Source organism: Spinacia oleracea, chromosome 2 (assembly GCF_020520425.1).
Source record: "Spinacia oleracea cultivar Varoflay chromosome 2, BTI_SOV_V1, whole genome shotgun sequence".
Lineage (NCBI taxonomy): Eukaryota > Viridiplantae > Streptophyta > Magnoliopsida > Caryophyllales > Amaranthaceae > Spinacia > Spinacia oleracea.
Window position 1 is genome coordinate 3,968,655 of NC_079488.1, and position 15,873 is coordinate 3,984,527.

A 15,873-nucleotide genomic window follows, 5' to 3' on the forward strand; every position below is an offset into this window, starting at 1 on the left:
ATTAAAAAACTTTTTTATAAGGTAGTAATTCACAAAACGTCCAAACTTAAAGGTAGTGTTGCACAAAATTTCCTATTTATTATTACAAAAGAATTGAGTACAATTTTATATACCTTAAACAATTTTTTTTACAGTATTTCGAGACAGTTCGACCTTTTAGATATTTGAAATTTCTTATATGAACCCGGAAATAACATACACCCTCTTAAATAAAAAAAAGCTCATATGCTCATGTCCGGCCAGACAAGACATGTGAGTATGAAAATATGAGAGGGTACCGGGAGCATAACAGATGCTATTTTAGGTGATATCACCTTAAAAGAATCATATCTATATGTCAAAAAAGGAAGAAAAAAAAGGGAAAAAAAAGAGGTGTGTTTGGTTTTGGTGTTATTCCTTAAAATTCCTTTCTTCCATGAAAGTGTTTAACCTCTTCAATGCAATATCTAGTGTATGTTCACTCATATTAGCAAAACAAACTCTGAACCAACCAGGTTCAGAACAATGACATGATGAACCAGGAGAAATGTTAAGCTTCACCTCATTAACAATGGAGTTCCATAGAGCTAACTCACATTCCCGGGTCGGGCTTTTGAGAAACGGGCTCAAGTTCATCCAACAAAACAACCCTGCATTACCTTTCGAACACTCAATCCCGGCTTTCCTTAACCCGTAAATGATCATGTCATACCGCCTTCTCAGCCTTTCCCGGTTTGTTTTGATGTAATTCGCGGTGAACTTTACGTCTGACAACATGGAAGCTAACAGATGCTGAGTTTGAGAAGAAACCAAGGTGAAACTAGACATTCTTCGGGCCGTTGTGACAACCTTATCGTTGTAAGAATACAATGTCCCGACTCTGAAACCGGGTAGTCCAAGATCTTTGGAAAGACTGTAAACAATATGAACTCGTTCAGAGTCTCTGAAGTTTCGGGATTCAAGAACTTCAGCAATGCTGGTGAAGTCATCTGGAGAGAAAACCGAACCTGAGTAGATCTCGTCGGATACGAGATGTATGTTTTTACGTGAAACGAAGTCTAAAATTTGTTCAAGGACTTTTCGTTCAATAGTAACACCTAGTGGATTCGATGGGTTCGTGATCAGAACTCCTCTTACTCTCATTTTCATGGCTTCTGCTCTTCTGTAAGCATCTTCTAATGCTTCAGGAGTCACCTGAAAGTTGTTCGAACTGTCGCAGTGAATCGGTACAATGTTGACACCAGTCCTCCACCTCAAGTCTCTATCAAATCTGAAAGAAAGAAATAACCAGCAGCAGTTCGATTAGTTTCAACAGAATTGAATACTTCGTATATATCATTGCATGTAGAGGTGATCAGAATTCGGGTCGGGCCGGGCTTGAACACAAAAAACTCATGCCCAAACCCATAAATCTGATACTGGCTTTTGGGCCGAGCTCGGGTTTTGGTCTAAAAATGTTTGTTCGAGGATGCCCAAGCCCGTACTTTTTCGGGGCGGGTCGGGCCATCCGGTCGGGCTACAGTTGATCAGGTCTATTTGCATGTTGATGTTGCACTTTGATCATAAAAGCATGTGTAAGTTAGGAAACGTTTTCTTACCCTGGGTAGTAAGGGGTTGGGACCAATAACGCATCTCCGGGATTGGCGATAATGAAGGTTAAAAGCTCGTTGGCCGCAGTAGCTCCTGCAGTGAGGACAATTCTGTTGTAATCAAACTTGGCTTTCCCGCCTCGTATTTGTTCCATGAAACTAGCCATTGCCTTCCGGAAAGACGGAAGACCGTGGTAGTCTTGAAACAAAGCGTTTTCCCGAAATCCAGCACTTTTTGTTGTTTTCCCCCAGTTACTTGCTTCTGAGTGCTGTTCCAAGTACTCTTCAAGGATATCAAAAGAAACCTGCTCAAGAAAAACATAACATGCAACTTTAGAAACAATCACAACATTTTCAAGCTCGTTTGGTATCACTGCCGGTTTTCAGTTTTTGCTTTTTTGGTTTTGAAAGTCGTAAACTAAAAAATAGTCACACATATAGTAATCATATTAATTTTGGGAAACAGGTAACATTTTAGAAACTACTTTTTGTGGTTTTTAGTTTTGTAAAAAAACATAAAACTGGAAACAAAAAACGATACCGAACAGGCCCTTCATTCATTTTTTCAGTTGCATTTCTATCTCGAGTTTGTTTCTCTTAAAGTATACTTACTTGATTCTCAGCAAGTCCCATCTGTATAACACCAGTAGGATTCGATGTTTCTTCATAAGGGTCTTCATCATACGCTTTCCAGCCTGCGAAATACGGAGAATCTTCTCCATGAGTATCAGAAACTGCAATACTTGATAGCTCAACAACAGATGGCTGCTCAAGCTCAATAATAGCCATGGCTTAATATTATTATGTTTTAAGACTGAATATTTGGTGTAAAGACGGGAGCTTTGTTCGTACGAGAGGAACTTGTTAAGTTCAAGAGAGAAATTAAAGAATTGTTTGATGAATATTAGAGTCTAAGAGGCTGCCTTATATATAGGTAGGGTTTAACAGAAGACAATGCTCCTACTACTATGACTTGTAGGCAATAAAATATATGCAGAAAAGTGAGTGATCGAATTGAAGAAGACCAATGCAATGATTGATTACTAATGTAAGCAAGATCAAATCTCACCTTTTACATATACGACTTTTTATTGTTTTTTCATGACAACTGTAGAGGTCCTGTAGTCCTTGAATGAGATCCTATAAAATTTGGTGGTTGAGTGGAGTGGGTATTTATCTTAAGATTTTTTTTTTCATATTTACCAATTTCTGGTTTTTGTATTTACTACTTTATTAAATGTAATTTCATATTTACTGCCTTCATTTTATGAAACGTTTGTATTTATCTTAATGCTCCAATAGTCATGTTAAAACTTCCGTGGTTATACTGCCTCCGTTTTTTTAATTGCATCACTTTGACTTTGTCACTATTCATATACTAAGTTTGACTTAATTTTTTCACAAATATATAATAATCAAATGTTATTATGTAAAATGTTGTTGGATTAGTCACAATACATAATTTTCATAAAACTTCCTCCGTCTCTAAAAGATTGTCCCGTTTGACTTTCACGGTATCCAAGACACAATTTAAAATGTAAATATCCACGCATTACTATATTATTTTTTTATAGGCTAATGAGAATTACTAGTCAAAGTTTGACCAAGAAAATTGCAATGGTGCAATATTTTAGGGACGGAGGGAGTAACTTTTTATAATTTTTACAATTAGAAATTTAGAGATATTTTATGGTGAAATAATGTATTGACAAGTGTACCGGTCCAAGTGATGTAATTAAAAAAAAAAAACAGAGAGAGTACCAAATAGACCTTTTCTTACCTTTACAGGATGTAGAATATCCTCAAATATTTACTGCTTGCAGTTCAAACCTATGACGAATCAAATCTTTGCAGAGAGAGCGGAAATTAGGACCATATTCCGAAAAGTGTATACTGTCATGCTTGGAGAATTCATATACATACCTAAAACATTAAAAAGAATAAGATCAGACAGTAGTTAAATTTCTGACGGGTGGGCAAAGATACCAATTTACACAAGATTAAGATTCTGATTTTCCTGATAAATAAGACAAAGTAGAGGCTCCTATAAGATTTGATGACCTATACCTGCATCAATTTAAAGCATTTTATGAAAGGGTAACACAACACCAAGTCACCCTATTCATGGTTTTATCGTGTTCTTTTTTCCTCCGGCATAATGCAATCAGACAGGATTGTGAGTCAATCCATAATATCAAACCTCATACCAAAAAAATCACTAATATGACTAACATGCACTAAATGTTTTTCCCATTGTCTAACATGCAGTAAAAAGTCAACGTAACTCATATATTGTAACCACACGCATTGCTTTAATCAGCTGGCAAGGGAGATGTTCCAGCTTAACCTGAACAACATTAGTATTCTAACCTCTGCATATACCAAAAATCACTAAAATGACTAACATGCACTAAATGTTTTTCCCCATACCAAATGCAGTAAAAAAAGTCAACGTAACTCATATATTTTAACCACCCGCATTGCTTTAACCAACTGGCAAGGGAGATGTTCCAGCTTAACCTGAATAACATTAGTATTCTAACCTCTGCAAATACCAAAAATCACTAAAATGACTAACATGCACTAAATGTCTTTCCTATACCAAATGCAGTAAAAGTCAACGTAACTCGTATACTGTAACCATGGCATTTCTTTTATCAGCGGGCAAGGGAGATGTTCCAACTTAACCTGAACAACATTAGTATTCCAACCTCTGCGTTTGAGGCTTTACGGCTCGAATTTAGATTAGATTAGTTGGAGTCTAGCAGACTCCGGATACCATGTGGTTTACGGGCTAACCTTTAAAAAATCATATATCGTCGTATTCATGGTTATGTACCACAGTACAAGTGGATTTAATCAGAGTCCTATATATTTCTTGCACAACAAATAACCAGCATATGATATGAAAGTATGATGTTTTAGGATTGGAGTTAAAGTCTTAACTATGTGCCTCTCCAACTGCACTAGAAAAATAAGGATGAAAAAGAGTAAACATCGAATAAAGAAAAAAAAAAAAAATTAACGACAAGGAGAATATGCTACTGTCGGCTCAAGATTATGGAAATCCATGTGCAGAATTCAACAACAAAAGATTTTCTATTAATAAGGTGAAAAAGGGGATCAATATGGAAGTAGTTGCTGACGACTGTTTGGCGGCCTCAACCTCTAAAGGAGTGACAAGTATCAAGAACATGTCTCACCAAAGAATAGATTTCATTTAAAATTCCTCTATATTCCATTTTTTTACTTTTGGATTAGTCATAGATTTATTAGCATAATTGACAATCAACTTGTTACTTGATCACCTAACAGGAACAAAAATCATTGGTTTGAAAGAAGAAACCTGTTGGATAAGATCCCACATGCCTTTTGGGTTAGCCTGCACCAACAAAAGAGAAGGATAAGTGAAAAATAAAAAAGATTACTGACGTGTAAATTCTCATTGGTTAAAGCAAAAAACAAACTCCTATAACTACTGATTTATCTCAAAAGATATGTGACAATATAAACTTTATGATTGTAGTTGATAAATTGATGGTAAAATATCTGCATTACAATACTGCCTTGCTACTTAAATCACCCAAGGGAACTAAAATCATTGGTTAATAAGCCGAAATCCATCCCACATGTTTGTTTAACCTACACTAGATAATAAAATGCTTCCTCCGTTCTTTTTTAGTTGACACAATTGTTTTATCACATTTGTCAATGCATTATTTCAATCATTAACATCTTTAATTATAATACCTGTCTATATTTTTTCTTAAGTATAAATCACAATTGATAGTCTAAGTAGATCATATGAATAGTGTCAAAAGTCAAATCGTGTCATCTAAAAAAGAACGGAGGAATATGCATTTGTCTTTAAAAAAAAGGACACGGAAAAGAAATGCGCCTAAAAGTCATTGGTTGATATGCAAAGAATATAGAGATATTTAATTCATCAAACTTGAAATAATTAAGTTTGACTTAAATTAGGAGCTTAAACATGAGATAAACAAATAATATATATCAGTGTGTTAGGTGCAGTAAAATTGAGGTTCCATATTACCAGATAGTAGAAACTAAATTAACTACAGAGTGGAATCCGATCCAACCCTGAGTATAGCCACTGAAATACCCAAGAAAGTGAGAAGCTTGGACCATTTCTTCTACAGAAAGCTGACATTTGGCTACTCTCACTCAACAAGTTCTTTCTTCCACACTTAAATTAATAATCTAGCTTTCGCGATCAAGTATGTGACGAAGGTCATGAGATTCTCTTAACTGTAAACAGCTAAGTGTCTGTCAACATCTTAGGAGAAGAGAACTATGTTAGAACTATACTATGTCTTTTCAAATTGACAGTGAAAGAGACTCGACTCTCAGTATTGTTTTGTGTCTATATCAGAACAATTCACAAGCAACCCAGAGTCTGATAGTTGCTCTGAAACTTCCCAAGTTTATTCTAAGGAAATCAGATCAGACATTTTGTCAGTCAATTAAGATTAGATATAATGAAATAATCAAAGGATACTTATATCCACCGGCGAATAACATCATAATCAACAGAAAATGAGATAGTCGAAAGTGATACTCTATATCCACATTATTCGAACACTGCATTAGTTCTGTATTTTATTTCATTACTAGCATATATAGGGCCATGCAGACCTACAGTAACTTGTAAACAAGGACATCCTACCATTCCTGGGATAAAGTACTCGTTTGGTTGAAATCAGAAAGTTACACTTCCCTGCTAAAAATGGCAATTTCAAGGAAGTTACATTATCTATTGAGAAGTGTAAGAAATAGTACTCACTGACCTAGAGGGGACTAGGAAAGCCACTTCTTCCGAAGAAATAGCACTTCATGTGTGTTCGTCCACTAAACAACTCTTCGTTTTACTTTCTTGAAAATTCTTATGTCAACCAAACAAGCACTAAAAGTCTGACTATCTAATAGGGGCACTAGATTGATTAGATATAAACTGAAACACCCTTTTCTTCTTTCAATTTTCTTATGTTTATGATTTGTTTTGATTTGAGGTAATAAATTATTGGTGGACATTAACAAATATTACACTCAACTTCAGGAATCTTGTGAATTTGAAAAAAGAAAAACCATGCCAACATAAGCAGCATGATCCTGTTCTCATTGTTGTACACCAGGGAAGGAGCAAGTAAAAGCATTAATCAAAATGAGGGAATTGAAGAAAAAGATCATTTCTTATTGAGGACGAGTTACTTCGTGACATTTCAAATACGTTTCATATTTTATTTAGGACAAGCTATTGTAAAATCATATATCTCTTCATTGTGTTTCTCATAATGTTTTTTTTGTTACCTTAGACTGAGAGAGTAACTAATTATAAGCCTGGCTAAGACAATAATCACATATTCAATTGGTGATCACAGGGGCAGATATCTTCTTAGAAGATACACATCCTATAAGAAAATGGCATGTGGCCGGAGTTCTTTATACAATCATGAGTATATGATGTCAATGTAGATAACACTAGAATATTGAGTAGGTCAGATGATAGTACAGAGTAAAGATACACTGTTATTTGTATTATGTCTGTAGTTCTAATTCACACGGCGTATATTTTTGCTTTCTCCTTGATTTCCCTCTCTATAATCACATATTCAATGGTGAACAAATGAACACGGTTTTGTTAGCTGCATTTGATAGTAGAAAACTCTTAAGATTGAAACAGAAGTGATGTTAGCCTTCGATATTGACTCTGTGAACATTGTTTATTTACTTCTTTTGTCGTTTTGAAAGGGAACACAGGAACAACTACTCCCAATCCTATGCTGGAAATTTCCTACAACTCTACAAGCACAGGAGAAAGTACACTAAAATTAAGCCTAATATAGTATTATGCATATTGCATAATATGTTAAATCACCTAAAATTATTGGATATAAATTCTGCAATCGCAGAATGAGCGATTCACGTGCATCCACATAGCCTTGACCATAAGCTGGAAGATTAAGACCATCCAAATTTAGTTTTTAATACAACTTCAAAGCATGCAAGTATGCAACCTTTTTCTGTGTTTCCCTTTCTCTCCACTCCATTATCTTCCAACTTGCATAATTTCTTTCAAAATTATATGTAATCTAGTCCTATCTCCAACAACCAGGAAAACTGAGTACGCGCCAAAAATTGCCTTTTTGAAGCTACCGCAAAATTCCAACATTTTTTTCTTCTTTTCCTATATCATATCCATGTGACAACCTCCCACCCCCAAATTGCAAAAGATTATTAATGAGTATGAACATCATTTTTTGGAATTATTGCTTCGTACCCACTTAATCGTAAAACAAGAACAAGCACAAAGTACCAAGAGATAAGATTAAACCTAACCATGATTATTATTTCCCCAAATGGCCAAATTAAAGTAGAACATTATTGCATTAGCATCAAACTATAATTTACAGACAATAACACATTAACCCTAAAGGTTAACTAATGACCCTTACGCCTCGTTTGGTAGCTGGACATAAATGGTGTCAATGAGAATGAATTTGTATGTAAATTTGCAAGGAGAATTCACATTCATTTCCATGGTAATGCTAGTTCACTCAAAAATGTCTATTTTTTCTTCATATATTTCCATTACCATTACCATTACCATTACCATTTGGGGAGTGGTATTGGGTGAGAATGCAAATTTATGAAGAAAAACACCATGTTTGAGATAAGGTATCATTACCATGGATATCAGGATGTTACTTTTTTTTTTGCCAAATAATACTCAAGTTTATTCTCATTCCTACCATTTATTAACGGCTATCAAACGAGCCGTTAAGGTTAGCGACCCTCACACTATGATCAACTAAAAATATTGTTTTTTGAACTTTCTATTTCATTCCATTACTCAAGGGTCAACCAATCATTTTCCGTAATTACAAGGGTTCCCTCTTTATGTGTTAATTTAATTGCTTCCTACCGGATACCAAACAGGTAATCCATAACCTACTAGAGTTCGACTAATCCGGATTAAACCCCGGACATGCCCTAATTGGGAGGGAAGCTCTCCCAACAGGTAATGATACATACCTCGGGGTCGGGGTCGGGCTCAAGCTCGGGTTCGGGCTCTAACCCGAGAGCAAACAATTCCTTATTACCAACTAATCCAAGCACTTAAATGGGTTCCTACCTCACTAATATACTACCTGTCTCTCAAAAAACAAAATTTCTTGCAATTTCATCAACAAATTCCAGCAAATTGCCAACCATGCAAACCCATCAGAAACCACACGAAAATTCTCACCTTGGAACTCTTGAATAGGATTCATATTATAATCTCTATGATTGAAAAATACATGGCCTCGAAAAATTCAAACACATGGTGGTTCTTGAAATTCAGGGAAAAGCATGCAATTAAATTATTAAAAAATTAATTAAGGGTTAATATATATCATAAATCAGATTAATACCAACAGAGAGAATTGCAAGCTCACCTGCTAACCCTTATTGGAGCTTCAATTCTGACAATTCTTATGCTTGTTGCTCCAACTTGGCATTTCTTTTTTGGTAATTTTTGACATTTTTTGTGGCAAATTTTCGACATTTATTTATTTCCCATTTGCCCAACAACAATTATCTCCTAAGAAATCATTTCAGAAGATCTTTCATTTAATTCATGGGTATGAATAATACAAACTCCATTGACTCCAATTTTTGTGGTAGTATTCTTTAAGGGATCGACCTTTAACACTTTTTTGTCAGAATCAATTTGACATAATCCCCTCTTAATCTCTTATTCAAGCCAACCCTCTCTTTACTTTGTCCAACTCGGTAATTCAAGAGTGATGCTGGGTTTTGAGAGTTAACTTTATTTTTTTTTGGGTACTAAAAGATGATTTCCAAACCTAAATCTATAATGGTTTATGGGCACAAATTATTACCAATACAGAATATGTTAGTACCAATCACACAAAATGACTTGTAATTTATAAGGGTATTTCTTAGCAATTTTGTGTTATTGGTACCAACATATTCTGTATTGGTACGCAAAACTATGTATTGATACTTACTGTGTCCATATGAACACAAGTCACTTGAGACCAAAGCTTCCTCACTAAATGCTGCAAATTGGATCTTAGCGTGTGTAGTGTGTTTGTAGGATGATTATCGTGCACTTGGTTTAAAACGACGAGAAAAAGAAACAAAACATGTGTCCTATATTAAATCTCGGGCGCAAAAGAACATAACCCTTGAATAAATAAAGAGAGGGTTGGTTTGACATTAAATCCCGCCCGATATTATTCTTTTTGCTCATTTTTTTTTGTCTTGTGCCATTTTGAAAATAATTTCTCCATTTTTTCATGTTTGATGGGTGCGTGATTGAAGATGTGAATTGTTTGGTTGTCTTTTGAATGGATATGATATGGCATAGCTGAGAGGGAAATATTGGAGGTTTGTTCATCTCTCATTCCCCACCACTTTGCTTTAATTAGATAGAAGTACTTATTTTACAAGCTGATTGGTGCGTGATTGAAGATGTGAATTGCTAGGTTGCCTTTTGAATGGATATGAGTCATATGACGTGCCATAGTTGAGAAGAACCTATTGTTGGTTTACACATCTCTCATTCTCCACTACTTTGCTTTATTTATATAGATTGAAAATTTCCATTTTGTTTTTACTGAGGATCCTTCTTTTTGCTTAATTGTCTTGTGCCACGTTGAAGATAATTTCTTCTTTTTTCATGTTTGATTGGTATGTGATTGAATTTGAGAATTCTTAGTTGGCTTTTGAGTGAATATGACGTGCCATAGTTACCAACATAGAGTTGGCTCAAGTGGTAAGCAGCTTGATGTCGCTTAAGGGAGGTCTCGGGTTCGAGCCTCGCCGTATGCAGAAACTCTTGTTGGTAGACTCACCCACCATAAGCAAGGTGTGCGACACGGGTCGGATCCAGATGTAGTCGGAGCTAAGCTCCGGTGAACCGGGTGTGCTATGCGTAAAAAAAATGACGTGCCATAGTTGAGAGGGGAGTATTGGAGGTTTGATCATATCACATCCCCCACCACTTTGCTTTAATTATGTACTTTTTTCAAGCTTGATTGGTGCTTGATTGAAGATTGAATTGCTAAGATGAGAGTATTGGGGTATAGATGAGAGGAGAATAAATTAAAGATTATGTAAGAAGAATTTCAAATTAGTTGTATTTCTTAAAATGAACCTAACTCAAATGCAACCTATCATTGAAAGACGGATAAAAGTATATAATCCATAGAATGGAACACGCTGACAAGACAAGACACTATACAGAACCTCTAATATGTGAAACAAGTAAAACATATGATTTGTTCTCTTCACCTTATTCTTATTGCTTATTAGATCGAATCAGAAAAAGCAAAAAAAAACACGCACATAAAAGACTAGACCATAAACTAGAAAAATCAGACCATATCAGGTGAAGTGAACAAGGCCTAAATTTTCACAACAATGATAAGCCTGACAATGAATAACCTTTAATCAATGGAGAATACAGTATATACTTCCTCAATGGTAGATCTATCCTGTAGAACAAAATTTTCAGTGTTTTACATGTTTCTGCTCTTTTAAATCAGTAAAAAAAAGTGGCCTAAAGTTCAATCCTTGGAGAAGCAAATTGGCTCATTAAAATAGCCATATCCATTCCTTGTACCATGGTAGGCACCACAACATTATAAGGGCAATCTTTTGAAAAACCAGCCTTTCCAGATTTATGCGCTTTCTTGATGCATCTCTTGAACTTTTCGTGGCATTTTATGTTTGTCATACCTGAGAAATCCAATTACTGACAGTTAGCAATCTTAAGCAGCACTGATACTCTAAATGAAGCTTAGCAACACTATCTGAAAACTCGAGCAAAGTATCTAAATATCGTCTCTCATCATGCCCTTCATCCCACACACAAGATAGACAGTGGCTATTAGACCTGTCAAACGGGTCGGTCGGGTCGGGTTGTGAAAAAATATTTTCAAGTTCGGGTTAATTCGGGTCGACCATTTTTGAGTTCGGGTCGACCCAATGGGTTGAAAGATTTTAAAACGCATATTATATTTTCATTAATTTAGGTACTCCCTCCGTCTCGGAATACTTGACCTGTTTTCCTTATCGGGCCGTCCCTTAATACTTGACCTGTTTCTAAAAATGGAAATATTCTAATAATATTATATTATTTCTCACTCCACCCCTATTAACCCACCTACCCCCTACTCCATACAAAAAATAATTAAAAATTCAAACCCTACTCTCCCCCAACCCCACCCCTTTACACATTTCCCACTAACTACATTAAAATAATACCCCACTATCAACTACTACCTATTAAATTAAATAAGTCAATTCAAGTCTCTTAAACTCTGTGCCGGTCAAACCGGGTCGAGTATTCCGGAACGGAGGGAGTAATAAATATACAATATATGGACACAAATTAACAAACATTTCTGCACATGTTTATATTTAGTCAAATTCAACTATAAAATGGTGTATAATTCAAATTAAAACTATATTACACCCAACATAGTAACAACGTGTTTACTATGCTTAAAATTCCCTCATAATTTCATTTATTACTACAAATACAATGATTATTAATCGGTCGGGTCAAGAACGGGTTCGGTCGGGTTTCAACCCATTACTTTTTTCGGGTTGCTTGGGTTCGGATAAAATCGGGTTACGGGTCACAAAATCTTGTTCAATACCCAATATTTTCGGGTTTGGTTCCGGCTGATTTTCAGGTCGGGTTGATTTTTGACAGGACTAGTGGCTATGTGCTTTATAATTTCTGTTTTTTGATTAGTTCTTGTTGCTTTTGGCCTTTGTTAGGCCTAGTTTGTACCTAAAGCTAAGGTGTTTTAGGGGTCCTTCATAGAAGGTTCATCTTGGCACCTTATGCTTATGTTGTAAATGCTATTCGTGAGGCAATAAATTATTACTTTTTTACCAAAAGAAGAGGTGGGGGGGGGGGTTGTTTGTGTGGAGGGGGAAAGTAAAAGAAAGTCAATTTAGGAATACGCACGATGAAGACAGGAAAAAGAACGATACTACAAAATATAAAATTTGACCACCCCTTTCCTCCACCAGAAAAGAAAAAAAGAAAAAAACACATCTTCCCTGACCAACTAAAAAATATAAAATTTGACCAACTAAAGAAAATAGAATTTAAGGCCTAGAACTAGAAAAGTAGAAATAGTGTTGTGCTAAAGATGCTAGAATTGAATGACTAAATTGACAGGAAGTTGTAAAGATGAAACTATAATAGTCACACTTCTTGTGTTGGACACTTGGAAACTTGCAGACTAAAAGAAATGCAAAAATGAAAGGCAAATTAACTTGTTTCATGGGTCTTTAATGCCTCAAAATGATAATTAGTTCCTTATAATCTCTAAATCAACTCAAACCAACTCCAATACCTTCTTACCGTTAATTACGGAGTATAAACCAATTAGTGCAGATTTCAAGGACAGCAAAATTGATTTACTGTTTTTACTTTTGCATTTCCATACTTCCTAATTGTTCAAAAATCAAGTTCCCACACCCAACTTTCGGGTCTTCATCCCCCCTCCCCCCCTTCTATTTCCATGCAACACTTCTATAGGATTCCTGTCTTTTGTATCTCATATTGCTAAATAATAGTAATACTCAAACAGGTTTCCACCAGCTTAAAAATCAACACTTCTATAGGATTCCTGTCTTTTGTATCTCCTAATTGTTCAAAAATCACAGTGCAAAATAGATGCCACCAGCTCTTGAACACTTAATATACATTTGTTCACCAGCTTAAAGAAATTTGTAATCAAATCACTCAAACCAGGGTTTTGTTAGTCCAAATGCATCATCACGATAAACACTTCCATCGTATTGTTTAGATGCAAAAGTATCCTTGGAGGGAAATGAACTTACCACATTTATCCTCTTTCATCTTTGCTTTTACCCTTCGCTACATGCTGCTAATATGTTTTATTGGATTCTTTGGACGTTTGTTTCTACTTGAAGTAGGCACGTGAATGCATTCACTCTTGTATGAGATGATAAAACTACTAGTTGACGGGAAGAGGGTAATTGATCCTATTTAATTTGATTTCATTCTACTTGAACAGAATGCACAATAATGAACCAAACTGGTGTGATTGTTTGAACTTCATTTTGTTCTGTCAATAAGCATTGTTCTAACCATATTCACAAATGCAATTCTTTAATCATGCAATCATTTTCAGAGAAAGCAAGAAAAATCATACTGCAGTCTTACAATCACATTTGTATTCACTTATATAGAAAGTGCAACAATCCTTCCCCAACAAGAAAACCAAAAAAAAGCAATCAATTTGGCCAATAAAAAAGGCGTTTCAATGACAACTCCGCTCTAACTTTCAGGACTGTTTTTAGTTTATTTACAGTTTATATCGACTGTGCTAAGCTTGTTGGCAACTACGTACATGAATAACACCCCCCTAGTCCTACACCATGTCAACAGATCTAGCAAGAATGCACTGACAACCTATGGTAGGTGGTTATAAATGGCGGTAATGAAGTTGAAATTAAGTGTAACTTTGCAACGGAAGTATCGTATAATATCCATTGTGATGCACCACAGTCCCCCATCTTCGAACTTGTATTTTTCTTCATGAATTTCCATTACTGCGTCTCAAGCGGTGAAAACTTGCATACAAACTCATTCGCATACGACCATTTTTTACCACCAAGCGAATGAATCGTAAATTCTCTAGAGCTAATCATTAACACCTTAAAAAGTTGCACATTACACCAAATCCAACTCCAATATCCTTACTCCACCAAAATGACTTCGATTTTACCTTTGTTTAACCAAATCTTTTAATGTACCTTTTTACTAAAGAAATGGTAGAAGAAAATATCAAGGGGGTGTTTGGTTCGCGAATTTTAGGTATAAGCCTATGACGTATGGGTTTATAATGGTCTAAACCCATACCGTGTTCTAGGTATCAAATATTGCGTTAAAGGGAAAAAACTAGTTCCTGATTCCACCCTCATACCACTCGGTGAACCAAACGTCGCCAAATGGTTTCCACTAATATAAAACTTTTCCAAGCAAGAAATTGAAATTCATCCAACCAAATGGAGCCTAACCACACCAATTTGAGAAACAATAACCTTTGAATCAAAATAAAAATAAAAAATGCATACATTTCCATAATTCCATAATCCCATTCCACCAAAGTAACACAATCAATTTCATCCAAACAAACAAATTTCTACAATGAATGGCAAGAAAAGATCGAAAAAAGAGTTACCATGTTTGTCAACACAATTGTCATGGATTTCGCAACAAGCATCAACATCGTCGCAAGGCTTCTCTCCTGGACATCCACTATACCCTACCCCACAGAATTTCCCATACTTAATTCCAACATCTGTAATTCAAAAACCCCAACAAAAATTAGCCAAAAGAATTGCGATAACAATTTTAGGGAAAACATTTGAACAATTGAATTGGGGAAAACTTAATTCCAACATCTGTAATTCAAAAACCCCAGAAAAAATTAGCCAACAAATTGCGATTTTAGGGCAAACATTTGAACAATTGAATTGGGTATTTGGGTTTGATGCTTGAACAATTGAATTTGGGGTTTGATGCTTACTATCACAATTTAAAGCTATGCATCTTTTGCTGCATTGGATCTGCAAAACAAATCGTATCAAAAACACAAATCAATCAAAATTTAGGATAATGATAATTAGAGCTGCTAATTATGGATATAAACTAGAGATTAATACAATTGATCGTAATTAAAGGTAATAATTATCGTATGAGATTGTAATGGATGGAATCGGAAATACTGTACCTGTGAATCGGTGGTGGCGGAATCGGCGGCGACGATGAGGAGAGAGAAAACGAGGAAGAGAGTGAATCGTTGCTTAGAGACGACGTTTTGAGGAAGTCTTTCTTCCCGCATTTTTCACGTCGTCTTGATTTGTTTGTTAATTGCATGCAACAGCCAATAAAATGGCTCTATTTTCCAAACCAACTCAACTAGTCTAGAAGTAGCCAATCCACAAATTCAACACTTTTTTCAACAACAAAAAAAAAAATACAAATTCAACACTTTTTTCTCTTTATTTTATTCGGTTTGTTCATAGACCATATTACAAAAATCAGAACATATCATCTCAGATCAGAACAAAAAAGTACTCAAATAAAATATTCAAATCAAAAACTAAAAAAATTAGACCAGATCAGATCATGTGAAGAGATCAAGGTGTTATATCGTAGGAGTCGACGGTTTGGTTCCAACTTTCAATTCATCGTCCTCTGTGTTTATTAGGATGTGAATTG

The 15,873-nt window shown here is 35.3% G+C and overlaps 2 protein-coding genes across 4 annotated transcripts; both read right to left on the reverse strand.

Annotated features, from left to right (window-relative positions):
• Positions 1–58: 58 nt before the first annotated feature.
• On the reverse strand, positions 59–9,416 carry LOC110778359 (1-aminocyclopropane-1-carboxylate synthase 7). Of its 3 annotated transcripts, none has more exons than XM_056836400.1 (6): positions 9,026–9,416; positions 4,915–4,950; positions 3,349–3,414; positions 2,181–2,263; positions 1,578–1,873; positions 59–1,249 (listed from the first exon to the last, which is right to left on the reverse strand). In XM_056836400.1, exons 4-6 carry the CDS (start codon positions 2,199–2,201, stop codon positions 391–393), a joined length of 1,176 nt encoding a protein of 391 aa, XP_056692378.1. In that variant the 5' UTR covers positions 2,202–2,263; positions 3,349–3,414; positions 4,915–4,950; positions 9,026–9,416; the 3' UTR covers positions 59–390. The 3 variants fall into 3 exon arrangements, with proteins under 3 accessions (XP_056692378.1, XP_021838608.2, XP_021838606.2); XM_021982916.2 differs by having other exon boundaries at positions 3,349–3,491; XM_021982914.2 differs by lacking the exons at positions 3,349–3,414; positions 4,915–4,950; positions 9,026–9,416 and having other exon boundaries at positions 2,181–3,283.
• Positions 9,417–11,019: 1,603 nt separating this feature from the next.
• LOC110778358 (probable phospholipase A2 homolog 1) lies at positions 11,020–15,550 on the reverse strand. Its single transcript, XM_021982913.2, has 4 exons — positions 15,383–15,550; positions 15,179–15,218; positions 14,831–14,950; positions 11,020–11,336 (listed from the first exon to the last, which is right to left on the reverse strand). Exons 1-4 carry the CDS (start codon positions 15,491–15,493, stop codon positions 11,158–11,160), a joined length of 450 nt encoding a protein of 149 aa, XP_021838605.1. The 5' UTR covers positions 15,494–15,550; the 3' UTR covers positions 11,020–11,157.
• Positions 15,551–15,873: the final 323 nt, after the last annotated feature.

Coding starts and splice junctions, on each gene's coding strand:
- LOC110778359 (XM_021982914.2), bottom strand. CDS start 2,357: ATGGCTATTATTGAGCTTGAGCAGCCATCTGTTGTTGAGCTATCAAGT. Junction 1,874..2,180: donor TGGGACTTGCTGAGAATCAA/GTAAGTATACTT, acceptor TTTCTTGAGCAG/GTTTCTTTTGATATCCTTGA. Junction 1,250..1,577: donor CCAACCCCTTACTACCCAGG/GTAAGAAAACGT, acceptor TCTTTCTTTCAG/ATTTGATAGAGACTTGAGGT.
- LOC110778358 (XM_021982913.2), bottom strand. CDS start 15,493: ATGCGGGAAGAAAGACTTCCTCAAAACGTCGTCTCTAAGCAACGATTC. Junction 14,951..15,178: donor CATAGCTTTAAATTGTGATA/GTAAGCATCAAA, acceptor TTTGAATTACAG/ATGTTGGAATTAAGTATGGG. Junction 11,337..14,830: donor CAATTGTGTTGACAAACATG/GTAACTCTTTTT, acceptor TGGATTTCTCAG/GTATGACAAACATAAAATGC.